Source organism: Cordyceps javanica, chromosome 5, assembly GCF_051103115.1.
Source record: "Cordyceps javanica chromosome 5, complete sequence".
Classification (NCBI taxonomy): domain Eukaryota; kingdom Fungi; phylum Ascomycota; class Sordariomycetes; order Hypocreales; family Cordycipitaceae; genus Cordyceps; species Cordyceps javanica.
This window is the reverse complement of record NC_139299.1, coordinates 3,838,962-3,865,239: the sequence shown is the minus strand read 5'-3', so window position 1 is coordinate 3,865,239 and position 26,278 is coordinate 3,838,962. Positions and strand designations below refer to the sequence as shown.

The following is a 26,278-nucleotide window of genomic DNA, read 5'->3' as shown; positions in this document are numbered from 1 at the left end:
TTCCAATTTGACGCCAATCTTTTGCTGCTCGGGAGAAAGGCATCTTCAGGGACCCTGTATGCTTAGACGAGTTCCGGCTGAACCCATCGGCAGGACACGGGATACACGAAAGGCAGGTCGCAGCAGCTGATCCTACCTCAGCCGCATCTGCTGCTGCGTGAAAGCCAAGCCGAGTAGAATGACAGTGAGGCCAAACATGACCCAGTAGAATAAGCGCTTCACCGCACCCACAGGGAGGAGACTTTGGTTCGAACTAGTGCTTCGGTAGTCCCTGTACAAGTCCACGTACATACGGCCCAGACCGAACATGCTCCACCAGCATGCGCCCACTCCACCTTCTTTCGTTACTACCTTGTTAGACATGGCTCGATTTTTCGTTACTTGCAATTGGGCATCTCAGAAGACGCAACGAATGCTCTTTAGCCGGCGCCGACTTGTCTCTAATCAGTCCCGATGAGCTGTATCCAGCATCGTGCTGCGCCACGCACAGCCCGACAGGGTACAGAGCATAGATGGGTGACGCTGCCGTCGTGCAGGGAGACCCTGTCGCACCCCAGTGAATGCGCTGGAGCTTTGGTGTTTTCCCTTGTCTGTTTGTCTGCAGGCTTGAAGTGGCCCACAAGGCTAACTTAGATGTTCATCTTGGGGCAAAGTTGTATGCCGGTCAACGGGTCCCTCCATGTTGCCAGATGTGCACGAGGTTGCAGCATGTTCGTCCTCCCCCCAGTACGAGTGCAGCTCTCAATCGTGTCGGCAACCAAGGTCAGGAGTACTGGCGTGATGAAATCAAGGTGATACTGGATCCGCTAGTCGCTATCAAAGCGCCTCATTTCGTCACCTTATGCGCTGTCGGAGCATCTGCCTGGGCCGTGATGCATACCGCCAAATCCACCAGACCCGTCCAAGGCCCATGGCCAGCTGGGAGCCCGCAAGGTGTCCCGCACTCGGGACAGATGAGAATGAGGGGTCACGGGATAATCGATTCGCCTATTGAAATGAGGGGCTTGCTTTGTCGGTGTACACTTCTTGTTTATATAGAGTAGCTCCCTCCTGCAATTTACACTCACTTGGTTTTACTCAATCAAAAAACAAATATCAGCTCTATACCAAGGATTTTCTCCCTCAAAATGTCTTTCAATACCAGCAGCAGCAACATCCGTGTTGATGACGGCCACATTCTCCGCGCCAGTGTTCGCAATGGCAACGGTGAGGACGTCGAGAGCGAACTTGACCTGAACACCTGCCTTGGGAACAACAATGGCCGCTTCGAGTGGGGTGGCAGAGGTAAGCCTCTTTTCTTTTTCATTCTCCTACGTCGAAATTCTATGTGAAAGGCAACTCTCTCGCAGGTCCAAAGCCCACGTTGTCAATGCATAGGAGGAGCTTGCGATCGGAGCACCAGCTAACAGGTACTCAATGGTTTAGACTTTTCCGGATCTGCCGAGAACATCACCTTCAGTGTCGAGGGAGATGCACAAGTCCCTATCCTTCGTGCGCGCCTCCGCGGAGGCGATGACTCTTCGGACGCGGACGTCAACCTCGCTGAGCGTATTGGCAACGACAACGGCAGCCTGTCTTTCGGTAAGTCGTTTACTCTCCACGAAAACGTCTCACGTCAGGAAATTTTGACTGATTCAATTTCGTAGCTTGAGCAACATTCGATCGCGCCTTAGCAGTCCGGTTTGTTCGTCCCGACTTCGGGGTTCGGCATGAGGAAGTCAGGCTGCATAAATAAGGTAGCCATTCTCGATAGAAAGAGCAATATATCCGTTGAATCAACATTCTTGTTGCCCTCACCCATAATTTTGCCGTAGTTTGTGTGTTCTCAAAGGAAAGCGTCGATCCAGGAATTCACGTCACTTCCGTCCACATCTTCAGGCCCCAGCCAGTCGCTCATCAGCTCCTGGGCATGGGCGGCTGCGTTTGCGTCCTCAGACCAGAACGTCGCATCTAATCTTAGATCTTTTGGTGCGCTATCAGCCAGTAGCTCTCGGAGTTTTTTGACTTGCGAGGCGAGCTCCGGTGACGGCCAAAGTTTATGACAACTTTCCAAAAGCCGCATGTGTCGGGCGAGATAAGCGGCAGCATCGGACTGCAGTCTCAGATCCGGCAATGTTAGAGTAGCCTGATGTGCAGTTAGTGAGTGGACGCTATTGCCAAAGACAGCTGGCGCAGCGGCCTAGACACTAACTAGATGTATGGCTACGCAAAGGAGCATGCAGTAAATCGTAAAGTTCGCCCCTCGTTGCATACATTCCACGCCTTGCAAGCCATATTGTTCAATTATAGCCTCATGAAGGCGACATTGCACCTTGGCTGCTGTATGGCAGCGGAGCAAATGCCGTGACCATTGCTCATTTGCGGTATGCCGATCGTAAAGCGATAGCTGGACCCGATTGAGCATGATCGAACCGAGGCAGTAAAAGGCGTGCAAGTGTCCGACGAAAGCAGAACTTAGATATATCGGCTCGTTATCACTATGGTCAACTTTCAAGTGAGTAGGGAGGCTCTTCAACCAGCTCTCGAGTGCAGATTTGTGACGGAGAAACTCGGCCTCTGTGGCGAGTTTCGGGTTGACCTTCCCCACGAGATAGGTAGAGTACAATTCTTTAATGGTGCATACAAGCCGAGCGAGCTGCGTAAATTGTAAATCTTCCGTTGAAGCCGAATCAGCATCCAGCTCATGCAAGCCCAGGGAGAAGTCCACCGTTGCAACAGGTACGGTGAGAGCCGAGTATGCTAGGGCTGGCATTAGCTCTGCGACATCGCAGGTAGTAAACAGGGCTTATTGTTACCTTTTGGGTAGCTGATCATCACCTCAACTACATAGACGGTCTGCCAAATTCGGCGTCTCAGTCGACATCCAGCTGCACCGGAATCGCAGGCGCCTGGCAACCGATGGGTCGTATGATGGCTCAGTTGAAGGTTTTGAGCTATCTCAATGCATCTAGAAATTCCCAACCACGAGTCATAGTAGTAATTCTCTTTTGGCATTGATTCTTTCGCCTTTAGCAGAATTAAGAGGGCTTGCAGAGTGCTAAGGTCTGGTGACTTGAGAGACGGGGAAAGTTGGCCTTGACCTAATCAGCTTGTTGGAGCGCAAGTGATAAACAGTGTATACATACCTCTTGCGAGTTGAAACCACATCATCGCATTTTCCGGTACGCCGTTGAGGATCTCTGCCAGACTATAGATGGCGCTGCGCGTCGCCGGCGGGATTGCCTCCCTGTCTGAATGCCAGCGCTGCAAGAAGTCTTGCTTGTCCAGGACTGGTACAAAGTGGTGGGCATTTTCGAAGAAATTTTGAACAAGTGATGTAAGTTTCCCTCTGGAATTACCCTCTTGGGCTTTTTGTGCAATCTCGAATCCGGAAAGAGCGTCGGTGACTGATGTGTGCAGGTCAGGCGCGAAGCCAGAGTGTGGACGATTCAACTCATTCAGGCTGTCATCCTCCGCATCGGCAGTATACGGTCCTTTTATATGTATATTAGCAATACTCGGGATTATCACTGTTCAAGACCGATATTGCTTACCCACAAGGACATCGTCAATTTCTAGCGATCCGAGCAGGCTAGATAAATCTTCCTGTCGGTATAGGTCTCTAAGTGAGTAGACGGGCGAGTCTGCGGCAGATGTTTGCCTGTAGCGCACGAGACTTGCGAGGCGGTTTCTGATCGGATCATCAATAAACTCCTCACTAGTCTCCTGCTCACTCAATACAGAGCGTCCGTGGGCTTTTTGATCTGCTTCGGGCCCTTTGCACAGCATCTGGCCTGCGCCGGATGTCTGCTCTTCGCAGTCCGACCAATAGCTCACATCGCTTGGCGTGCCTAACAGGACAGCATTAGAATTTGCATGACACATGTTTGGGTACTGTAGGCTCCAACTCTTACTTGCGCTGTCCTGTATGGCATCTGTTCTATTTGGCCCAGTCCTTTCCACCCAGCGACGTATTTTAGCGCGAGGAACAATCTTGCCGCGGACACGAAATGTATACGTTGAGTTTGACTTGCTACGTATTTTCATTTCGTTGTATTTTCGAGCAATAAAGTGCATTTCTTTTTTCTTGACGTTCTTGTCGAGTCCCCAATGCGAAATACGGCTCCTATATTGTCGTAGCCTTGGACCAGATTAGCAAAGTCCGGGCGCAAGCACTATGCAGCACGTACGTGGCTTCGAACCCCCGTTCTTTTTGCATGAGTGCCCTCACATCCGGCAGAGACATGTTTTCCTTAATGTGCAGGTCGACAATTCTAGTCTTGAGCGGCTCCCAGTCGTGTTCTCGCAGCGTCGGCGCCTTCCGCCGCCGCTGCGCTTTTGCAGTCACGGCTGGTTCCTTGACCGGCATTGCTGCTAGGGCGGCATAGATGCCCCGCCGGCAGCATTTGCGAAATTTGACCTCGAGTAGAGGCGGAAACAAGAGCCGGCTTGTAGTCTGCGCCGGAGAAGCTCGAGATAGTGGTGGCTGTGCAAGAGGTGAGGCCAAGAAGTCTTCCACGTCGATCTACTCCGTAAAGGGCCGAGGAAATTATCACAGTGAGCTTGGCGGGGCTTTGCCAATACCAGCCCTACCCAAGCGCTGGGCCAACCTCCGCATGCACATGACAAGTGTAACAGAGGTGTTGAAGAATGCCCGTCTCGCGCTGCCCTGAGCGAACGGTGCAGTGTACCATGACAATCGCGGGGGGATATTCTTGCATTTACGCCAGTGCCTTTGATAACCTATGTACTCAGTAGGTAGCAAGGTAGGTAATCTCCGCTGTCAGCATTGTAATTTGTGGCTCACCCCGGACCCTGGCTCTCGGTACCTGGCAACTGCGGGCCCAGTTGCCCAGGTACCAAGGATAAGGCACCTATTGGTAAGGCAGGTAGGTACCTGCCGACCTACAGGGCGCAATAAGTACTTAAGTAAGTAGGGAGGGTGCCTAACCGATAGGGAGATGTTTTCAGGCATGGCCTTTGGCACGCTTATGCACTCTGAAATACTCTTACGCATGTTGCTGACGAGGGTCCCCTCTGAAACTTAAGCAACTACGACATGTTTCCTACGCGCTTCGAATCAATACAACATGCCTAATCAATGTTGATCAGAATATAATGCTCTCTAGGGCATGTTCTATGCCCGGTTTGGCCAGTGGCCCCGACCTGAGTACCTCTCCAAAAGGGCAAGGCGCCTGGGGTATCTTGGTACATGTGAGCAGGTAGGTCGAAGTTAGGCGCCTTGAGCCGCCGTAGTGACTTCGATTTTTTAATAATGAATTGTTCTAGGTCTGACCGAAATCGGAGATAAGAAACTCGAAACCCTTTTTCTCAACTCTCATTCCATCCTAGGAGATGACAAGTCTCGGGGAAGTCTGAAATAATCCTACAGAGCACTGGCCAAGTAGCGACCTCTAAACGGCATTGGGAGTGTCCGGCGCCCCGGCCGAGGATGTGCTGCCAATCAAGAGAGCTGTCAGATGATGTCCTACTCTGCGTTGCAAAAATTGAGACTTTATCGCAAGCGCAGCCACAGGACCAAATCATCGAGGAGCGATGACGACTCGGAGTCGGTCGTACAGGAGGCAAGTAATGTTGAGCGAGCAGTTGTGGTGTGGCATTGTCGCCATGTCATGACTTATTTTCGTGGTGTTTAGGTTGTGATTGGCAGCAGCGGATCTTGAAGGACTAGCTCCGTGATTTTCGCCTCTCTGCTTACTTCCATCGCGAGTAAGAACCTCGGTTGGCGCATGGCAATGTGCTGAGAAGAAGAGCGGTCGCAGTCGCGCCGCCCAGCGTGTGTGTCCCACGTTTACGCGTTTCACTTATTTTCTAGATATAGATATCTCTCCGTCTTTGAGTAGTTTAGAAAAGTAAAAAATCAAATTATGCGTGAATCACTATAGCCTGCGCACAGAAACCTGCAGCGAGAACCCACGCAGGAACAGCAGCAGCCGCCGCCGCGAAAGAGGCCGACTTGGTCTGCGATGGAGCTGCCATTTTCGACTCGGTGCTAGTTCTGTCGTCGTGTTAACAATTTTTATGAATGATTCGAGAGCCACTGGACTGCTGATTGTAGCAACTTACGCAGTGAGTGCACTGCTGCTAGGCAAACCTCCAGTTATCGAGGTAGATGCAGTCCGTCCAGTGCTGGTTGGGGAAGTCCCGGCAGGCTCAGTAGTGCTAGATAAGCATTCTCTCTCGTACACTGATTGTGGAAGATTGTTTTCCGATTTTGTACAGAACTCTTTAAAAAAACCAACGCAATAAGTTGCATGCGAAATGGCCGCGTTCTTGTTTTCGTTGATGCTAAAATCACAACTCCCGGCAACGCAGGATACCATCTTATAGCCGCCCTCACCACCTATGCCGGCGCACATGCACTCCGCATATGTGCGCGTTTTGTAATCACCAGGGCAGCTGGCAAAAGCATCGTCGACACATGCCTCGCATGAAGGTGTTGCAAACGCGCCAAAGATGGGGTTCGCTGCCTCCGCCGCAAGAAAGTGTCCGAGCAAAAAGGACGAGGTCAGTAGAGATTTTGGGTGCATTTTTCGTCCGATAAGTATTGTTTCACTGTCATAAACATAAGCATGGTGGCAAAAAGGCAGAGAATAATCGTTGGGGGTGACACCCTTCAAACTTATAATAGCCGCGAATCTGGCAAGCCTGGCTGAAGGTGTGCAGGCTCAATGCATCGTGTACTATACCGACCACGTTCGAGGCTCAACTCACGCATCAATATTGACAAAATAAGTCGCTTTTAGGCAATTCAGGGGTAGGCGGTCGTCGAGTGGCTATGCGCCTCTTTTCAGCCCTGGAGGTCATCTAAGTTGTTCCCATCTATCCGTACACAAAGTACATTCAATCATTCAATCAGCCGCTTGATCGTCATGCGGCTCGCATTTTACTTTATCTCGAGACAAATAAAAAGCAATGATATACGGATACTCAGCCCCATGGTGGCGCATGCATATATGTCTTAAAATGATGCTTAATATCTGAGGATTGCTGATTGGTCTCGACGAAACCCTTGCAGCTTCATTCAGCCCCAAGCCCCAAGCCACAGGGCAACAGTAAAAATGCTTTCTCACTACCCTACGAGCGAAATGCGATTCATGTATCACCTGAGCAGGGCTGTTCAGCTTAAATTTCAGTTCGACGTTGCAGCCTCGCCTGCTTTCGCCGTTGCCTTTCCTCATCAGCCGGTCAAGCACAGCTGAAAAAGTGTACCCTGACCACCCAGTCTCGCAGAGAGCCTACGATGCTGCCTTATATTGTAACTTGCGCCCAAGAGCACAATACTCGTCAGTTGTGGCGAATAAAACCGCGCCTAGAACGCCTAGCTGGTTACCGAAGCTCTTCGGAAATGGCTCAAGGTCGTGGATGTATCCCCAGTGCTGTGCTTTAATAGAGGGCCATAAACGGTCCTTGATCGGGCGAGCTAAACTGCATAGCAAACCGTTTATTCAACTGTCTTGGTTGTTCCCTTTGCAACCGCAATGGCCGCCAGCTCCAACGTGTACATTCACGATGACCATGTGCTCAAACGTCCTTGGACAAATTGGAATGACAATCTGTGGGCTGGATCGAGATTGACCATGGGCAAAGAAACCGCAGACCTGGTGAATATCTTTCTGGGCATCTTTATTTTCTTTGTCGAGGCTGCTTTCTGGGGCTACATCTCCCTCGCCTTGTTCCTGCTAAATCACCAGCGGCCAGAACGGGATGGACTTCACCACCAACTGCAGGCAGTCTTTCGCAACTTTGGAAGCTCCCTCGGCACCTTCATCACGCTGGCAAAGTTTCTGCTCATCTGGGGCTGGCGCATCTGCTGGCGGCGCACCTCTTTTCAGGCTTTGACCGCAGCAATTTGCTTCGCCTTCTTTGCTGTGGGAATGCCCTTCATCATTGCAAAGGCTATGCTTGACAGCCAAGGCGTCGAGGTCCTGATCCGGAATCTGGCAAATTGCGGCTTCTGGGCAGCGGCCTTTACCAACTCCAGCACCACGGCCGCGGCGTTGCTGGTCAACCAGTCCCGCGAGGCCATGTCCTATGTCGACCTCTGCTACAACCAGAACACGCCCTCAAACGCTTGCGATTTTCATCTTCCAACACGTCGTCTCCCCGTCTTACAAGTCTTCCCCGCGCGGTGCCCGTTTTCGGTGGACGCTTGTTTCAACAAGAACCAGTTTCCTGCCTTCAAATGGCAGACGGACCACCTGGACTCGCATGTGCATTTCGGGATCAACGCGCCGGCTGCGGATAGGATGCTACTGCAGCGGACTACGACATGTGCACCTCTGGATGTGAACAGATTCACTGCAGTGACTAATGGTACCCTTCTAGCAGAACAAATCACCGGCGTTTATTTTGGTAGGACAAGTAGCCAGAACTCTACGTATAGGGTCAGCAACTATGAAAGCGTCTCGAAACCCGCATACCACGTTGAGTGAGTGATCCATGTAACAACAACATTGTTGAAGAGTATGAAGTAGCATTTCTGACAATTCACAGTGCCGTATGGAGCCACGGAGCGAGAAACTCGACCTCTTCCTTTACGCCTGTACAGGAACTTTGGCAGAAAGATGCCGACCTATCGATTATATTCCTCAATAATCAGCTAATCGCCATCAAAGGAACGGATGGACCTTGCAGTGATCCTTTTTTCTCTGCAACCAACAAAACTATGCCACTTTACAAAGACTACTACCAAGCAGACAGGCCAATTACCGCGGTCGGGTGCACTGATCAATATGCCTTTGGAAACCCTAGAAATGGGCAATGGACTCAACCTTCCTCGGCTTCATCGGATTGGATCGGCATTACCTCTGACTGGAATCTTTCTCCTGGGCAGAAAGCGGCTCTTTTAAGCTTGCAGTGGTCTATTTTCACCAGTGGCGGAATCGAAGGCGTCATTCTCGGTCTCGGAGTCGATGCATTGCTGGCCAAGAAAAGTCCGGGCATGTTTTCTGACTTTCAGAATCCCATTCCCAACGACCAGTGGAAGAAGGAGGTCGGATACTGGTTCGAAATTGGTCTGGCCAAGCTGCAGTTCGGCCTGATTGCCATCGCCGTCGGGCCCCCAAACCCGGCCCTCCCGGACTTGCAGAACGCGCTGCACACCTTGACGGTCGGCCAAGAGGACCTCGAGCGCACAATCTGCACGCGACAAAAGGTGTACAGTCCAGATCACAAAAACTACAACGCCGCGGGGTTCATCTTCCTCTTGGTCATTGGCGGGATCGTCGGGTGCGTGCTGCCGTGGCTGAAGCACCGCCTCTTGCGTTGGCTGTCTCGCAAGGAGGATCTCGCGCTGCGGTGGAACTCGCTCTCGACGCTTCAGATGCAGAGGATGCTCATTGAAAGCGCTGCAGGCCCCGGTGCCACGGCCAAGTGGGAGCGTCTCGAGGACGGTGTACCACGCCTGAATCCGCGCGATGCGTCGGCTGGTCATCTCGATATTGAGCATGTGGACGGGGATGGCATTCGGCGCCCAAAATGGTCGAATTAGTAGCAGACACATTGGACCATTGAAATCTTCCATATTTATGGTGACAACATTGTTGAAAGTAAATCTCGCTTGGGACTCTGCAGCGTCGTGTATGATATGTAACTTAGTCTCATAATAGCATAACAGAATTATATCGAATGGATTTTCGTCGGTGTTCTTCATTTAATCGAGTCCAGAGCTTGGAAATGATGTAATTTCAACAATGTGTCAATGTCGTGCGGCGGCAGCCAGGCACAACGCGCATGAGGAAAACCTGCAGTCTTTTACAGAGGCCTGTCAAACCCAATCTCGTATCTGCAAGTTGTGCAGCAACGTCCCATCTTTCCAGTCACCCCATTACAAGGCTCAGCTCCATCGAGGGGCGGCCCCTCGCCACTCAACCGCGCAGGAACTATACCCAAGAGAATGCGTTGGAGCCTCGAGCCTTGGCGGATTACAATATTGAGAAAATAAGATGCCATCATGGAGACACAACTCGCTGGTGTCAGATCACACCGCCGCGAGCGCGTAGTAAATCTTAGACCTACAACCTCGCAGAAAGCCAGCCATGGGAATATCATTAGATCTAGTCATTATTTTTCTCCTTTGTAACATAATAGCAATGTGCGCTGCATCAACCTTTTTTTCCTTGGCCTCTCGCAGCCTGGCTCTGGCCCAAGCCTCCAGTCAGTGGTTGAAGGCAGTGTTGACAGACGCAGCTCCTGTGGTTGGAAGCTGCGATATCTGCAGGACCAAGGCAGTATCTTTTCAGTAGACAAGATGCACGAAAATAAGAGGTCCTCGATTTTACATCTAAATTGCAAGCCCGGAAATGTCCATCCACGTCGCAGGCGCTTCCTCCTTCGCAGCAGCTTTTTTTGCGCCTTCATCAGCAAGCATATTCCATTCGCGTGGGATCTTCCAGAACTGGATGGACAGGCCATTTTCCTTGGCCCTCTCAAACTCCCCCAAGAGCGCCTCCCACAAATCTTTATTCTTAACAACGGCTCCGTTATGTCCGTTGGTACCCCTTGTCCTCCAACCGTTGCGAGCCCAAGCCTTCGCCCACCGTGTCGAGCCCTCAACGACGTACTCAGAGTCGGTAGCAACGACGACGGTCTTGAAGCCTTCTCCCGGCCAGTAGCGCAAACGTAGTGCGGCAATGACGGCCCGCAGCTCAGCTCGGTTACTGCTCTGCAAGGCGTCCTCGCCCCAAGGACCCTGCTTCTCTAGACGATTCGAAACTACGAGCGGCTGTCCCTCCATAGTCAAGCCTTGGAAAAATGCGAAGCCGGCTTTGGGGTTGGCTTGGCCGTTGTTGAGACATGCCCCATCAGTCATTATGAGCAGCTTGGAATCGTCGTTGGGGTAGGTGCATCTGAGACCATGGATCTATGGGTCAGCCGAGTACAAACTAGGGCGAAACGAAGAAGCCAAAAACAATTTACCTGAGCACGTTCATGAAGCGAAACCTGCCAGAGAACAGCTCCATCGGCGGCAGAGGACGAGGACCAGGTGTAAACTTGGAGGGAAAGACTAGACCAGTACCTCTCACCATTTCTAGTCTGGGAACAGACCCGGAAGGGAACAAGGTGGCCGGAGCAGAGTCGCTGTCTGCGTCATCTTCTTCAGAGTCCTCCGGATCTTCGTCATGGTCACTGTCGATCTCGTCCATGAAGCTGTAGTCGGTGCAGCATTTGTGGCATTGTACCAGGCCGTGGGGTCCGCAGACAATTCGGCCGTTTGGGAGCGTACACGGGCCTTCCTCATCATCACTGCTGCTGTATCCCAGTGGGAACAGGCCTTGTGCAAGATACCAGCCGCGAGGCATTCTTGAATCTCTGTTTGCTGGCTGCCTGTGGTCAAGGCTTATTATGAGGTGCGCCAATTGATGCTGGGTTTGTTGGAGGGAGAATTGGACGAGTACCGGGGAAGAGGGGTAAATGCTCGGCAGATTGAGGCAGGGAAAGTACATTGGCGATCAATTCACGTGAGTGTAGGCATCGTATTAGGGAAGTTGCTCCTTTGCAGTATTACTGGTATACAGTACTTGGAAATAACTGGCAGCTATCTATTTCAATGTAAACAAGTAGCATTAGTAGACTTGTAGCGGTCAGAGCCTTCGAATACTTATTATCTACTTAGTGATACAAATCTATACAACGCGAACTCTACTTGTTTTTTATTGGCGTATAATAAGCCTTGGTGTTGTAGATGGCTAGGGCTATCCCTTATCAAGGTTTGCATAAATTAAATATTCATGCTCAGCTTGCTATTACCTGACTGCCGACGGTGGGCTGTTACAAGGTGGGAAAGTGGGAAAGACTCGACAGAAGACAGCAGAAAGCAGCGATGGCCATGTTCCATTATTCAGGGCTGCAAATATCATTCAACCAGTATCGTTATCATTTATATATCTACAATGCACTCTATACACTCCAGTCAGGGCGGAAACCCTGCGAGGCGGATCATCTACTGCTCGGAAGGCTCGACATCGTACTCAACATCTGTCCTTATAATGTATTTCGCACCCTTTGTGACGCTCGTGCCCTCATGGAGTAAGGCTCCCTTGGTCTCGCCGTGCGGAAACAGCGCGACGCCTCCCATCACTGGTCGAACGGGATATGCATTGAGCGTCCCTTCTTTTGGAGACGGGAGGAAGAACATTGTCTCGCCACCTTCGAATTCGTCGTTCAGATAGAGCAGGAATGTGAATAGCGAGCTCTGCTTTTTTCCAGGTGGCGAGTTGTCGTAAATGTACCTGTCATCGGCACTGATGCCCGATGGCGGCCAGGCACCATCAATGTGACTTCTGTACTCGGCTCCTGGGACATATCGATATACACGGAATCGACGATTCAGGCCCCGCGACCTCCTTCCATCGATGACTTGGGGTATGAATGGTGACACGCGCGCCCACAGCTTGTCGTGGAACGCCGTGTCGACGATCCAATAAAAATTATGGGCCAGGATAGAGGTGTCGCCGCGGTCCCGAACCGGCTCATCTGGCAGGAATTCCACAGCTTCGCCAGCGGCAATGATGGCTTTGCATTCTTCGGGTGTGAGCACGTCCTTCATCAAACTGAGGTTTGGCACATTCGGGTGTTTATGATACGTGGCGGCAGGGTGACTGGTGGAGAGCATTATCGTATCGGGTTTCGTGGTGTATAAAATCGCAGGGTGATGATTCGGTGGTTTGCGCAGGTGCCCGGCCACTGTTTCAAGGATCCGCACTGACGATGTGATGGTATCTTGATTTTTCGCAAATATGCTCCTGTCGAGAACCGACGCATACACCGGCTCGGGTGTGTCGGGTGAGCGCAAGTCCCACGACGGCTGGAACGAAATGCGCGCGGTCGAGTCGCAAGGTAGCGGCGCCTTCATGTCGACCGAGCAGCTGACCCTCATCACAGCATCCAGGACGGAAAGGAGCTCTTTATCCTTCGCAGATCGCTCGGGGCTGTCGAGACTGACGCCGTTGGGCTGGGAAACCACGTCGAGATCGCGCACCCAGCGGCAGAGCGCACCGAGTTTCGGTTCTTCGTTGCGCAGCCGCATTTCCGCGAGGAGGATTTTCGCTTCGAGGTATTTCTCGTCACCAATGGCCGCAGTCACCCTGGCCGTGAGGTTTGCGCCCTCTGCAGAGCAATGTGAGCGCTCGTCTTAGTCGGTAGCTATGCCCGTGATTACTTACCGGCCGAGTTGACTCCCGTGGTACAGGACTGGCGGAAATCGTAGACGGCGACACGAAGATCTCTGCAAAGCTTCGATTTGGTCAAACTGGGATACTTGGCCAGTGTTGTGAGGGTCTCTGTCGCAATGTCGAGCTCTTCGTCCGAAATGACAGTGTGAAGGCTTTTGGGCTCAAAGTTGTCTGCGGCGGGGTTCGTTATGCTGGCGTCTAGTTTGGCCAGCTTCTGGGCATTCTGGCTCTGCTGCGCCTTTGCATTTCTCTTTCTTTTCGAAGTCTTGTTCTGTGCCATGATTTATGTCGGGGATGTGGTGTCGAGAAGATATTTGCTGTTTAGCATACAAAACTGTGCGTTGAATCTATTTCTTTGCCACAGTATAATAAGCGGGGCATCGACTGGAGAAGGGTCTTGATCCCCTCCGATCCTTTTATTGATTAGTTAGTGGTGCATTGCCGTCAACTGCTAGCTACCCTATAGTACGCGCTGCACCAATATGTTGGACGATAGTTGGGCGAAATCTTCTCTTTGTAATATGAATACTATCTGTGTACATGAGCCTCGCTCTGATCAACAACTATACCTCGCAGCTCATCCACGGTGCCATAGCTGGACGTCTGACCATGTAATGCTGAGATCGCCGCTGCCACTGTTGGTGGTGTACGCTCCGATTTTATCATAGAAGCTGCCCCCAGGAGCGCTGTTGTCTCGGAACATCTCCTTGCCATTGACATAGACGCTGAAGCGCTTGAGGTCCGCATTGTGCACCGTGTTGATGCGGACGCTCGCGCCGACCTTGGCCACCCCCTCCGCGATCGTCTTCCCGCCCTCGACACTGTAGAGGCGGCCGCCCTGCTCAACGCCCATGATGAAGTAGGGGCCGGAATTGCCGTTGAACGTTTGCTTGATGGAGATGCGGTTGCCGGACATGGAGTTGATCCTGAACGTGCCGCCAAACTGGTGCGTACCAGAGGAGTAGTCGTCGTTGTAGCGTCGCTCAGCCCGGAGGTGGCCATTGGAACAGCCGCCGCCACCACCGCTTCCGTTTGGGCTTTTGGGGATGGTAAAGGTATCGCCGCTGACCTTGCCGCCTTGACATTGCTGGGTGCTGAAGCCTGGGTGGTCCTCGATCCAGTTGCCGTTTTCCACTGGATTGGCAGCGATTGCCATCGTGGCGGCCGAGACGGCAAGAATAAAACTCTTGACAAGCATTTTTGGTAGCCGCGAAACAGTGTTGGCGTTCGCGTGGGCAAATTTTTGTTCAAAATAATACGAGGAGCGTCTTGAGGATGTTGTTGATCTTAGCTGTCACTCCAACTTTATCCTTAACTTTGCCACGGCAGTCGGATCCTTTTATCTTTGCAATCTGCTATGGCCATTCTGCCCTCACCCAACTAACCCTCGATTGGTGGAAATATGATCGCGGGACAGCGCTCTGTTAGTGGTGCACGTAACTGGAGAGCCGTAAGCAGCCAACAGGGACGTATCAAATCAGAGCCGTGCGTGCTGCGGGCCGTGTGCCTACGATCCCACCCCGTCTCTTGGCATTTCGCACTTAGACCGGGCACAGTTTGATCTAGAAGTAGCCCAACAAGCAGCCACGAACTAAAATCTGGATTCATGACGTGGGTTTTCTGTCTCAGCATAAGTAGTGGTTTCGATAGAGTTGCCCAAGGCTGAAGTCATGTCGCATGTTAAAAACTGCAGAACCAGCATGCCTCAAAGCGTTGGCACTGGCTATATTCAAAAAATTAGTACTAATTAATTACATGAAATGCGAGCAAAGGACTAGCCGCGAAAATGAATCATCAAGCTCAACGAATAACCAACTAGCTTATTTAGTTAACCCTTTGGCCAACGTCAACTACAACTGCGGCGATAGCGCCAGGCCGAAGCACTTTTCCACTTTTGCGCCCGTAATCGACTCGGCCACGGTGCCCCCCTCGAGCATCCTGATGCCTGCGCTCAGCTCCTTTGACAAGAAGACGCGGGGCACCGCGTTGCTGGCGAATTCGCACACGATGGGGTAAAAGACTTGCTCGCTGGCATCGGCAGCCATGTAGAAAAACGACCCGTCGGCGGCCGGTGCCGGCACCAGGACCGTGACCACGGCGTCGTCGGGCATCTTGTACGCGGGGCTGGAACGCAGGCGCGAAACGCCGACGGCGCTCATGGCGCTTGCGTAGTAGTGCATCACGTTGAGGTTGCCGTCAAAGGGGATGACGGCCTCTTTGGATGTTGCTGGCCACATGGAGTTGCACTTCTTGTTGGCCTGGCTGCTTGCCGCGGCGACGTAGACGTTGCCATCGTTGCACGACGCCACCATGCTGGTGCCGATTGTGGTCAGGAGCGGTGATAGATCGAACCGGTGGCCGTCTTTAAAGACCTGAGGAGTCGTCTCGTTGACCAGGCTGCAGGATTCATTGGTCCTCGGACTTCTGCTTTCCACCAACGCGGACGGGATGCTTGCAGCTGGGTTCGCTGGAGACTGGGCTGAGGAGCTGCCTTGGGAGTTGATGGGTGTGCTAGTGTTGGTGAAACGGTGCGGCGCAGCGGAAGTGCCGCTGCTGTCCATGACCGACAGTAGGGCATTTGCCTTGGGCGCATTGAGCCTAGATCCGGTAGCCTTTCCGAGACTATTTTATTGTGTCAGTATGTGGTATGCTAGATCAAATCCGCGGAAAACTTACCTCAGGCAGGTTTTGATAATGGGCTGCAACCCCGTGTCGTGGAGGATCGGGGAGCTGATGCCAACAACGTCGATGGACAACTTGTTTCTCCAGTTCAGACTGGCGCTGATACCTGCGCAACCGTCAAACTCGGCGAAGCCCCCCTGGAAGCCATTGGCATTGTCGTAACTGGCCGAACCCGCAACCTGAGCAGCAGCACTGATGATGGGTTCCTCCACCAGCCCAAGCGCAACCTCGAACGAGGATATTTTGAGGCCGACTTTGATGCTAATCGGCAGTGCCGCATTGGCCGCCAGCATGATCTCGCCCTCGGCATCCAAGACCGGCTTGAAGTAGGGAGTCCACCCCATCGCCGTGCTTCTGCTCGGCTGGAAGACGTACAGCGTCGCGGATGCCTGGGTCAAGCCCATCTCTCCGCCGACCAGAAGCTTGCCCTTTGCCGCAGCCTCCAGGCCGACCTTGGCGGCGACCGAAATGTACGGCCCGACTGTCACGATGCCGTAGCTGAGGCCGGGCAGGCCAAACGCAAAGAGGTCTTGCTGGATGTTCTTGCTGTATTTGATCTCCGCGTCCACGCCGACTTTGAGCACAATCTTCATGTTGGTCGAAACCGAGACCTCACCATCAAAGATGCCCTTGAGAGGAGTAATCTTTGCTTTTCCGGAAAAGACAGCCTGGCCGGACACGCCACAGTCGACGCAGTAAATGTTGACGTGCTCCTGAAACTCGCCGGATTCGGAGGCGCTCTCATGCTTGAACAGAGCAATCGAGTTGCCACTCCACGGCGAGGCTTCTCTTGGGATCTCGGGCCCAGGGAGGTCCCAGGACACGGGTTCGTTGAAGTCTCCCTGGATGCTGAGCGCGTCCGCCACGGTGTTGTACGCCGTCTTCACCGCGTCTACGAAGCCGTTCCAGAGGTTCGACCAGAAGCCTCGCGGTCGAAGGCGGCGTCGACGAAGCTTTCCAGAGACAGATTCTTTGCATTTATTGGTTGTAGCGTTTCGCTCAGAATCAGCGGCTTCGCCGTCTGTGATGATGCGCTGAATGAAAGCATGGGAGTCGGCGCGCAGCTCATGGTAGCCGAACTGGTCATCCAGCGCACGGTCAAAAGATGGCCCAAAAGAGGCAGTCGCAAGTCCATGGCTATCACGAGAGGTACTTGAAGATACACTGCGTACTGTCATTAGCATGATTTTAGTCTTTGGTATAACATCGTGTACCAAAGAGCCACTTACTTTGCAGATGAATTTGCCGTGTAATTGAAGGAACCGCCAGCACGTCCAGTTGAGTTGCTTCCGGCTGCGCCGTGCGGTGCCCACAGACCCCATTCGGTTTTGGCAGAGTCCATGACATTCTCTGGATGTTCGGGCGCACCAGTTGCGACGACTTCCCGCTTCTGCTTGTTCACCGTCCAGCTGTTCGCCCGGAAGTAGCAGCGATCCTCCGCTGACGGGCCGGCACAGCCTTTAGCGGTCGCAATCAGCAGCAAGTCTTCGCTGCTCTTCCAGCTTTCTGCAGCGCGGTCAAAGGACTCCGAGGTCTTGAACTTGACGAGCAAATCTCTGCTCTCGGTGTATTCCACTTCGACGTGCTTGGAGTGGTCGAGGTTGACCGACGGCAGCGTGAAGCGATAGGTCAGAAAGGCAAAATAGCCTTCCTTGGCCGGTTCTGTCACCCAGTCAGCGGCTTGTTAGCTTTCATACTGATACAAAATATCTCACCAGCTACACCGTAGTACATCTGAGAGTCTTCCTTGGCGGCGACGGGCTCAACATTCTTCAACGAGCTCGTGTCCCAGGTCCAGTGGACGCTGGGAGCCAAGGTCTGACTGGGTGCCGAAGGCTCCTGGTGTTTCTGATTGTCGTTTTGCTGCTCAGAGTGCTGACCGGGGTGCTGTTCAGAGTACTCCTCGGAGTGTTGCCCCGAGTGTGGGTTGGAGTGTTGCTCATCGTGCTGTTCTGAGTACTCCTCGGTGTGTTGCTGCTCGTCGTGCTGGTCAGATTCCTCCTCAGCGGAAACCTCTATGGGAACCTCTACGGGAACCTCTACGGCTACCCAGCCGCAAAAGCCACCCGGCACGGCAGCAGAGGTTGCAGCCTGCGTGTCTTGGGCCTCGCTCCGCGCGGCTTCAACACTGCGACTTGAAGACTGCCATTTTTTTGGCAGAGAAAGGGAAGGAAAGGCAGAGACGAGCACTGCTGCCCAAAGGAACGTAAGGATGGTATTGAAGAGCATCGCTGCTCTGTTGATAGAAACGAATATGAAAAAACGAGCGTCTGTGACTTGCGAGAGCCTGCCTGGACTGGAAGCACTCGCGGCGCAGCGCCCTCTTTTATCGCATCCATACTGTCCACCTCCATTCAATGGATATAATCTCTCTCTCTCTTCCCCGACGTACAGATGTTTCTTTCCTTTTCAAAGACCCCAATATCACCGGATTTAATGTCATGCATCCAAGATAATAATGGCGGTCTTCTCATTTCACCTACTCCACCAGGCGTGGACGGTGGCGTGCAACGGCGCGCCGTTTCGTCGAGACGGACGGGCTCTCAATGCAGGCACATGACGGGTACCCTGTAAGCCCTAGTTAGTGGTTCGCGGGGCCGAACCGTGTCGCTGGATTGGTTTACCGATGTGGCCCAATCATGGGTGGTTTGTGACGTATCCTTTTCGCCAGAAGCGGCCCCCTTTTGAGAGGTGAGGAGCCGTAAATAATTGCGGAGAGAGCTATTCCGCGGCGACTGACGAGCACACGAGTCATACAACCAGATGCCGTGAAATGACCAGAGTATCAGACAATGATTATAAAGACAAAGCAAAATGAGTAAAAACGAGTAAACAAAACTACGTGAAACGAACCCGATATTCCAGTTTCGACATATGCTTGTCTCAACTCTGACATACGCACTCTGCGATATCCGGTATCCCGGATTTCCGCCCCTGACAGGACGGTGCTGCGCCAGTCACACCATAATAGCAGGGGAGGGGGTATATGAATGCACAGACCGCTTTGATTCTTATATTCCGTACCCCATACCAATAGTTCCGACCGTGTTCGTCCAAGGCTGGGGGGTCTTCTTGGCAATGGCTCCTCGCCGACCAAAGACTGCATTGGGTTCGTCTGAAGCAACTGCCGTGTTCGGTTCCAAGTTCCCGTGTGACTTTTTTAGTTCGAGGACGGCGAGCGCCAGCCGGCTATCGCTCGGCGCTCGCGCACACGATACGAGAAAGGGCAGAAGAAGAGATCGTATGATGAGTCTCTAAACTTTAAATGTGCCGTGGGCAGGTTATCCGGTCCGGTCCTGTCATCCTCTACGTACGTCGGCGCTGATGACAGCCCGCGCTACTCGACCGACTTCCACAGCCCCTCCAGCTGCGTTATCGACATCATCGGAGCCGCATTCGATCCGTTCATGCCCACTGCCTGGTTGAACTGTATCGCACCTTGGGCACCGGCCATGGTCTCATATCCGTATCCAATTGAGGAGTTGCCGTAATGGCCGTGCATCCCAACTGGGGCAGACGCCGCGACAATGTTATTCGCGCCCGTATTGATGACGGACGCCATCATTAGCGTCGCTTGTCGCTGCATATTCATCTTCATCACCTCAAGATGCTGCTGGATCGCAGGGTACGTCTGCTGCCAGATTTCCAGCCTCTTCTTCATAAAGCCCTGGAAACCGGCCAGGTCGTTCTCTATGCAGGCAACACGCCAGAGGTCCCTGACGCGGACGGAGTAAAAGTCGCACTTGAGCAGCGATGAGACCGTAGTCTCCTCGGAAAAGCATCCAGAAAGCTGGCTGCCTTGGATGGGCGCTGTAAGCCAGCAGGACGGACAGCAGGAAAACAAATCGTGGGTATGCCAGCGCAGACCGGCCGCAGGCTTGTTTCCGGGACATGGGGGCACCTCCATGGCCAGTTTAAAAAATGTGGCGAAGGGTGGAAAGTTGCCCGAATCTATGGCCATATCCAGCCTCCTGTAAATTGGGGCAACGTGGGGAGCAGCCAAATTCATATTGCACAGCCGCAGCTGGCCCGGAGGGACATGCTTGGGTTGCAAAATGTGACCTGCCCCCAGAGCCTGGAAAAAACATGCATGACAGGCCGGGCAGACGTCAATCTCGGCCGCGGCCGGTATCAGAGAATACCACACTGGCGATTGCGTGCCTTCTTTCCGGCACGGCGGGCTGCGGACGACGACTTGCGCGGCCCGGTGGAAGACGGACCAGTCCTTGACTCGTTTGGCCTCGTCAAAGACGACGCGGAGTGGTATATGGCCCCCGACCATGCAGACCACGGCCGAGTTGGGCTGCAGCACGAGAGGAGCCGCCTCAAAGTGGTCGGCAGCGACTGTGCCGTGAACGGCATCGTAGTAACACGCCTCACATGTCAGCAGGGAGCCAAACTCTGGGGGACGAAGCCTGTGCCAGCGACGCGAGGCGCTGTCCGTCTCGGCAACCTCCGTGCATCTGGGGAGGCTTTTGCGAAAGAGGAGCCAGTCGCGTATTTGGGCCCAGTCGCCGGCTCCCCCGCCGCCCAGGAGCTTGTGACCAAACTCCCGGGCCACGTCGCACTCAAAGGTCTGGTCTTCGGGCTGCTGCACCGGGCTGCTCGCAAAGTGCTCCGAGAAGGGGGACGCCAGGACGTGGTCCTCGTAGCAGGCGTTGCAGGCCCCAAACCTGCCTGCGAAGCTCGGGTCTGCCAGCTGGAACCAGGAGAACTTGTCGGCAGCGGCCACGCCCACCCCGGGTCCCTTGCAACGGGGGATGCGCGACCGACGAACCCAGTAGGCATGGAAAGGCTCAAAGTCATTTCCCGCCGCCGCCTGGCGGAGCACCGCCCGGGTACGAGGCACGTCAAAGTCGCAGTGGCGGCGAGCTCCGGAGGTGTCATGCTCATGGCCAAACTTGGCTGTGAAAGGCGTCGGGGCTATGTAGTCGTGGTAGCAGCGGGAGCAGATGCCAAGACCAGGTGCCAAGAGCATGTGGTACCAGTTCTGCTCAGTGTCCGTGGCCGATCGGCCAGGGCAGGTTCTAATCGGGTTAACAACAGCCATCATCTGCGTACCCGTGAGGCGTATGGGCTTGCAACGGGCGGCACGATCTTGTTAGCTTGACGGGATCTGCCAGAAAGTAAATGAATCCTGCACTGCTCTTGTTATTTGCCTGAAATTGGTACTTTTGCTTGCAGGGTCCACGGCTTTATCTAATGTTCAACAGGGACTCGAGGCTAGCGGTTTTTGGACAATCCGCGAGGCAGTCCCCGAGTGGAGTGGAAGGCGACGGATCAGTGTACAGCCTGGTAAGTAGATTATCTGGTGAATCTAACAAAGAACATGTTCTCATTTTGAGGTCCTCAAACTTATCGCCTTGACGTCCGCAGACCAGTGCTGCAGCCCAAAGAAGCTAGTGTTCTCCATGCAGCAAGACAAGCTGGTCAGCGTAATACTGTGTCGAATACGTCAAGGCTTGTGCTGTATTTATATGTCATGGCCAACTTTGGACTCATATCGCATTATACCCCTTTTGTATTCCAGAGATGCTTGCGTAGTGGCGATTGTCTATCAAGCTACAAGAGGCTGCAGACACGAGCTGTCAGTAGTGTCGGCCACAGAGTCGGAGCATGGCGTAGACATTAGCAATAGAGTCGTACTTGCGCGCAAATTCCGAGTTCCATTTTATCCTTGTAGTCTTGCAAGGCATTGGTGTGATCTGTTGGAAGATGTATCGCTTTCACACAATAGAACGGGCTGGCTCGGGGAGCCGATTAATTGACTGATTTGATTGGTGGAGTTAAGCATGCGTTCTCGGGTTACGGCTGGCGGGACTGCCAATAGCGCAGTTTTCTATTGGCATACCGTCATCCTGGCGGTTGTACGCTCGATATGTTGATCCAAACATCTAAAAATTAATATTCGGTGGCGTCGAGAACATCTCAGTTTCAGTAACTGCCAGGTTCCATTATTCGGGGCGATTGAACAATGTCTGAACCAACGAAGCGGCGCAGACGGCCTGCGGTGTAAGTGCATCCTCTAGAGTGCAGCAGATGTCGTCTGACCTGGCGCCAGGGCCTGCGTGCTTTGCCGCAAAAGGAAAATCAAATGCAATAGAGAATTTCCATGTAACAACTGCATCCGTTCAAGGACGGGCGACTGCGTGTACGAAGCTCGGCCTGTCGAGTCGCCCGAACGGCTACATGGCGCGAGCCCAGCCTTGACAACGGGCGCCGCCGGACAATGGAAAAAGCACCAGTCCATCCTCCCGAACCACAACCTCCAGACAGACACAGCAAGATCAAGTCTCGGGTCGCTGCATTCGAGTCCCAAGTCAACGCAGTCACCCCCAGAGGCGGCCTATTCGCACGAAAGCGAAGCAAAGCGGTTACGTCTGCGGATCAGAGAGCTCGAGGACCAGCTTTCGAGAGTGAGCATGGAGTCTAGCGGGTCGAGTCCGCTTGCCTCCGTGAGCTCGTCGATTGAGACGACGACTTCGAAGCTTGGCGGTGTATTCCATGTACAGTGTGACACGCCAATTGGCAATGGCGGTCCGGTCATTGCACGTAGCATGATGCATAAAACCCGAATGTTTGGTCAGAGTCATTGGTGTGTGACTGGAGTGCTTCTGGTGAGCATGAATGCATCGTTCTTTGTTCCTATCTTTTCATGGGTGTCCGTGGCTGACTTGATAGATTCGCGACATTTTCGAAACGATAGACGACCAGCTCCAGGAGCGAGGCGCAGAGGCCTGGGCAGGCATCGCAAGATGCAAGGTACTGGCTCGATTCATCAAAGGCAGGCGAGCGCCCCCGTGGCCTCCTCTGCGGACCTCTTCGCTACCGGAAAGATCGCTTGCGGACGCATTGGTTAAAAATTACCTGGAAAATACAGAGTTACTATACCGCGTCCTGCATATCCCTACGTTCCGAGCGCGGTATGATGCACTATGGGCACCAGGGACAACACCCGATCCGGCGTTCCTCGTCCAAGTGAAGCTTGTGCTGGCGTTGGGTGCAGTCACGTACGACGAAGCCTTCTCTCTTAGAACATGTGCCATGCAGTGGGCATACGAAGCGCAAACGTGGCTTGCGGAGCCCAAGTTCAAGGCGCGACTGGACGTCCAGACGGTACAAACGAATATTCTACTGCTCTTCGCGCAGGAGCGACTTGGCATCGTCGCAGATGCCATGTGGACAGAAGTAGGGCTATTGGTTCGCCGTGCCATGTACATGGGGCTGCATCGAGATCCAGCACGACTGCCTGACAGGACCGTTCTCACATGTGAGATGCACAGGCGGCTGTGGAATACGATTTGCGAGTTGAATCTTCAGTCGAGTCTCGGGTCCGGGGGGCCGGTGTTCCTCTCCATGAGCGACTTTGATACACAGGCACCCGGCAATTTTGACGATGAGCAGCTCCTCGAGATCGATCCTGTTCCGAGGCCACAGACCGAATGCACGCAGATGACCATGGCACTGGCTCTGCGCGAGACATTTTCCCAACGCTTAGACGTATTGCGATTCCTAAACGACGTTTCCTCTGGCGGATCATACGAGGAGACGCTTCGATTAGACGCCGAGCTGCGCGCCAGCTACAAGAAGCTCAGTCGTCGCCTGCAGTCGTGCCGAGGGCAGGGCGCGAAGCCATCACTGACCAGCGCCGAGCTCCGCATCCTCGACATCATCATGTATCGGTACCTGTCGGCCCTGCACGTGCCCTACTTTGTCGCAGCGATGCAAGAGGCCAAATACGCGTACTCGAGAGTCGTCGTCGTGGACTGTGCTCTAAAGGTCTGGAGCTCGCTGGCGGGGAGCACATCGATTGACCTTTCCGACGGGCAGTCACCGTTCGAAGCGACAGATGATTTGCGACGGCAGGTGACACGTGGCATGAGCTTCTTCATGATTGCCGCCATGCATTCCGCGCTGCTCATCGTCATGGAACTCCGCGCGCAGCTCAAGGAGAGTGACGGGCTGGGTCCCAAGCTGCTCCGCCCCGACCTGCTCGCCGTGCTCGGGCAGTCCCAGCAATGGGCCCTCGAGGTCATCAAGGCAGGGCACACCAACATCAAGGGCTATCTTTTGCTACGCATCATTGCGGTGCACATTGACGGCATGTCTCGGGGCCTCTCGCAGGAAGGTCTCGTCGAGAATCTGTTGATGGCGGCAACGGAGGTGTCTGAGACTTGTGGTGGACTTTTGACCGAGATGGCCGAACAGCTCACGGGCGGGGACAGTAGTGTGATCCAAGCGGCCGCTGCGCCAATGCCGACGCCGCCAGAGACGAGCGGAGAATGGGCGTTTACAGTGAGTCCGTCCCTGTGTGAAGAGTTTCCCAACCACCCAAGAGGCATGATTCTGATTAGCAACGCAGGGCTTGGATGATCTTCTTGCGTCTACCGAGACGAAAGCCGAAGGTTGGCCGGCGGGTTATGGCTACTCGATGGATGAGTTTGAATGGGCCATGTTTGATGCGTGATGGGCTTGACGCCAGGAAAACCCTACCTAGATCCTTGTAAATTACTGCAACACATAATAGATAGACCAGCTTCCGCGATTTCCTTCCATCCGCTTTGCAGAGCATGTATTTGTCAGGTTCGTCGCACAGGCGGTGCGGATCGGCGGACGAATGCTGCGGGGCACTGGTTGCCCTGCTAAGGCAAGAGGTATAAGATATCATCCGAGGTCCTGCAAGTATCATTTTCCGAGTTGCATCTCATCTCACCTTTCTTGTAAGAAATAAGAAACGCAAAATCATACATACCGTCACCATCCATCATGGCTACCGTCAATATTCTTTACCCCTCCGGTCCTTCCTTTGACCTGGACTACTATTTGAACACGCACATGCCAATCGTGCAAGAGTAAGCCTTTTTTCCTCCGCAGCGCACCTGGTCTTGTTTAGCGCTGCGGGCACGGCTAACAAGATTGCTCCAGGAACTGGAAACCCTTTGGCCTCGAAAGCTGGGAGATCATTGTCTTTGAACCCGGTCAGAAATACCAGGTCCAGGCGATCCTCAAGTGGGACAAGCTCGAGTCCCTCGACAAGGCAAAGGAGGGTGAGGCTGGGGTCAAGGTGCTGGGCGACATTGCCAAGTTTACTGCGGCCAAGCCAGACATTGTGGTTGGCAACAGAAAAGCCGGACAGAGCTCGCTTTGAGAGTGTAGACTTGGACGAGCCCAGCCGGTAATTTGTATCCAGCACTAGTTTGAATAGAACGAGATTGCAGGACAATGCCGTCGCTGCAAGCTTTTTTTGCGGAATCGACGTTACGAGCCGCAGATCCGTCCAGTGGTGAGCGTGCCAATGTCCGTCATCGGCCAGGAGACAAGCCTGGTCGGCTGTTGCCGAACCAAACTAATAATATCCGCGCCAATCTCTATGACGATCAGAGCCTTGTTTGAAGCAGGGGCGCAGTCGGTGCTCGGGGCGCATCATCGAAGACGGCGCCCAGCTAAGGGGACAGGAGCCAAATCTGGTCCAACTGTTGGAAACGCCTTGCATGCCAACTCGAGCCCAGTTCTTGTAGAAGACGCCCTTTTCGGTTGACATAAAGTGGGCTAACTGGCGCTATATTTACAGACTTTTGCCCACTGCATAGGCGGCAAGCCGAAGCTAAAAAGACCCTGGTCTCCATTGACGACAATCCTGTGAATCATCCGAGACAAGCAAGATTCAATTCTTTTTATTAGTACAGATTACTTACCATCTCATTCAATCTTTTTTTTTTCCTTGAAAGAAACCAAAATATGTCGACTCTCATGGAGGATCCGGGCGAGAAATCGCTCGACAAGCTCCTCGCGACCCTGACGACCGTGCTTCACCCCGAGACGTACGTCTTTGCCAGGCTGGACAAGACGGCCTCGCCGCCACCCGTCGCCGACGTGCAGCTGCTGTTCCGCGAGAGCGAGGCCGTCACCGTCGTCGTCACCAGGCGCTACGCCGAGGCCAACGGGATGGCGTACCTGTTCCCCAGCCGGATGATCACGCTCGACGTCACGTCGAGCCTCGAGGCGGTCGGCTTCATGGCCGTCGTCGCGGCGAGGCTCGCCACGCTCGGCATGGGCGTCAACCCGGTCAGCGGCTTCTACCACGACCACCTGTTCGTGCCCGAGGGCAGGGAGGCCGAGGCCGTGGCGGAACTGGCGAGGCTGGCGGACGAGAAGAGGCGGCAGTTGGAGGCCAAGGACTGACACTGGGGGGTGTTTGAAAGATTTCTGGGTGAAGACGGATGATGACCGCAATGGCGTTTACAAGGACTGGAGGTTTTAGTCGAAAATACAATTGAGATTTTGTTGATTCTACTCGGTAGCTCCATCGAACGGCAGGTTCATCTAAAGCATAGCCAGCGCAAGGCTTGGCTTTCTGGCCAGGCAGCCCAGGGTAGCAGCGGGAAGCCCCGCACAAGCTCCCCCAGCTACTAAGTACCCAG

General features: G+C 53.5%; 11 protein-coding genes across 11 annotated transcripts; 5 read left to right on the top strand and 6 right to left on the bottom strand.

Moving 5' to 3' along the window:
• Window positions 1-1,127: 1,127 nt before the first annotated feature.
• On the top strand, window positions 1,128-1,651 carry V2A60_008401 (Cyanovirin-N; the record flags this gene model as incomplete). The annotated part of the gene is made up of 3 exons (XM_083259674.1): window positions 1,128-1,284; window positions 1,426-1,581; window positions 1,647-1,651. The coding sequence occupies 3 exons, from the start codon at window positions 1,128-1,130 to the stop codon at window positions 1,649-1,651; spliced, it is 318 nt and encodes a 105-aa protein (XP_083115800.1).
• Window positions 1,652-1,825: 174 nt separating this feature from the next.
• Window positions 1,826-4,348, bottom strand: V2A60_008400 (uncharacterized protein; the record flags this gene model as incomplete). Its single annotated transcript, XM_083259673.1, has 6 exons — window positions 1,826-2,125; window positions 2,624-2,739; window positions 3,126-3,473; window positions 3,534-3,830; window positions 3,894-4,120; window positions 4,170-4,348. 6 exons carry the CDS (start codon window positions 4,346-4,348, stop codon window positions 1,826-1,828), a joined length of 1,467 nt encoding a protein of 488 aa, XP_083115799.1.
• A 3,133-nt stretch (window positions 4,349-7,481) lies between these two features.
• On the top strand, window positions 7,482-9,493 carry V2A60_008399 (uncharacterized protein; the record flags this gene model as incomplete). The annotated part of the gene is made up of 2 exons (XM_083259672.1): window positions 7,482-8,431; window positions 8,497-9,493. 2 exons carry the CDS (start codon window positions 7,482-7,484, stop codon window positions 9,491-9,493), a joined length of 1,947 nt encoding a protein of 648 aa, XP_083115798.1.
• A 792-nt stretch (window positions 9,494-10,285) lies between these two features.
• Window positions 10,286-11,303, bottom strand: V2A60_008398 (uncharacterized protein; the record flags this gene model as incomplete). The annotated part of the gene is made up of 2 exons (XM_083259671.1): window positions 10,286-10,850; window positions 10,921-11,303. 2 exons carry the CDS (start codon window positions 11,301-11,303, stop codon window positions 10,286-10,288), a joined length of 948 nt encoding a protein of 315 aa, XP_083115797.1.
• Window positions 11,304-11,944: 641 nt separating this feature from the next.
• Window positions 11,945-13,455, bottom strand: V2A60_008397 (prolyl hydroxylase family protein; the record flags this gene model as incomplete). Its single annotated transcript, XM_083259670.1, has 2 exons — window positions 11,945-13,110; window positions 13,167-13,455. The coding sequence occupies 2 exons, from the start codon at window positions 13,453-13,455 to the stop codon at window positions 11,945-11,947; spliced, it is 1,455 nt and encodes a 484-aa protein (XP_083115796.1).
• Window positions 13,456-13,752: 297 nt separating this feature from the next.
• On the bottom strand, window positions 13,753-14,373 carry V2A60_008396 (uncharacterized protein; the record flags this gene model as incomplete). Its single annotated transcript, XM_083259669.1, has 1 exon — window positions 13,753-14,373. The coding sequence occupies one exon, from the start codon at window positions 14,371-14,373 to the stop codon at window positions 13,753-13,755; it is 621 nt and encodes a 206-aa protein (XP_083115795.1).
• A 652-nt stretch (window positions 14,374-15,025) lies between these two features.
• V2A60_008395 (uncharacterized protein) lies at window positions 15,026-18,086 on the bottom strand (the record flags this gene model as incomplete). Its single annotated transcript, XM_083259668.1, has 4 exons — window positions 15,026-15,797; window positions 15,852-17,021; window positions 17,087-17,519; window positions 17,573-18,086. The coding sequence occupies 4 exons, from the start codon at window positions 18,084-18,086 to the stop codon at window positions 15,026-15,028; spliced, it is 2,889 nt and encodes a 962-aa protein (XP_083115794.1).
• A 1,108-nt stretch (window positions 18,087-19,194) lies between these two features.
• Window positions 19,195-20,907, bottom strand: V2A60_008394 (uncharacterized protein; the record flags this gene model as incomplete). Its single annotated transcript, XM_083259667.1, has 1 exon — window positions 19,195-20,907. One exon carries the CDS (start codon window positions 20,905-20,907, stop codon window positions 19,195-19,197), a length of 1,713 nt encoding a protein of 570 aa, XP_083115793.1.
• Window positions 20,908-21,831: 924 nt separating this feature from the next.
• On the top strand, window positions 21,832-24,324 carry V2A60_008393 (fungal specific transcription factor domain-containing protein; the record flags this gene model as incomplete). The annotated part of the gene is made up of 4 exons (XM_083259666.1): window positions 21,832-21,869; window positions 21,994-22,474; window positions 22,539-24,152; window positions 24,220-24,324. The coding sequence occupies 4 exons, from the start codon at window positions 21,832-21,834 to the stop codon at window positions 24,322-24,324; spliced, it is 2,238 nt and encodes a 745-aa protein (XP_083115792.1).
• A 299-nt stretch (window positions 24,325-24,623) lies between these two features.
• On the top strand, window positions 24,624-25,005 carry V2A60_008392 (uncharacterized protein; the record flags this gene model as incomplete). Its single annotated transcript, XM_083259665.1, has 2 exons — window positions 24,624-24,709; window positions 24,783-25,005. The coding sequence occupies 2 exons, from the start codon at window positions 24,624-24,626 to the stop codon at window positions 25,003-25,005; spliced, it is 309 nt and encodes a 102-aa protein (XP_083115791.1).
• Window positions 25,006-25,595: 590 nt separating this feature from the next.
• V2A60_008391 (ACT domain-containing protein) lies at window positions 25,596-26,039 on the top strand (the record flags this gene model as incomplete). The annotated part of the gene is made up of 1 exon (XM_083259664.1): window positions 25,596-26,039. One exon carries the CDS (start codon window positions 25,596-25,598, stop codon window positions 26,037-26,039), a length of 444 nt encoding a protein of 147 aa, XP_083115790.1.
• Window positions 26,040-26,278: the final 239 nt, after the last annotated feature.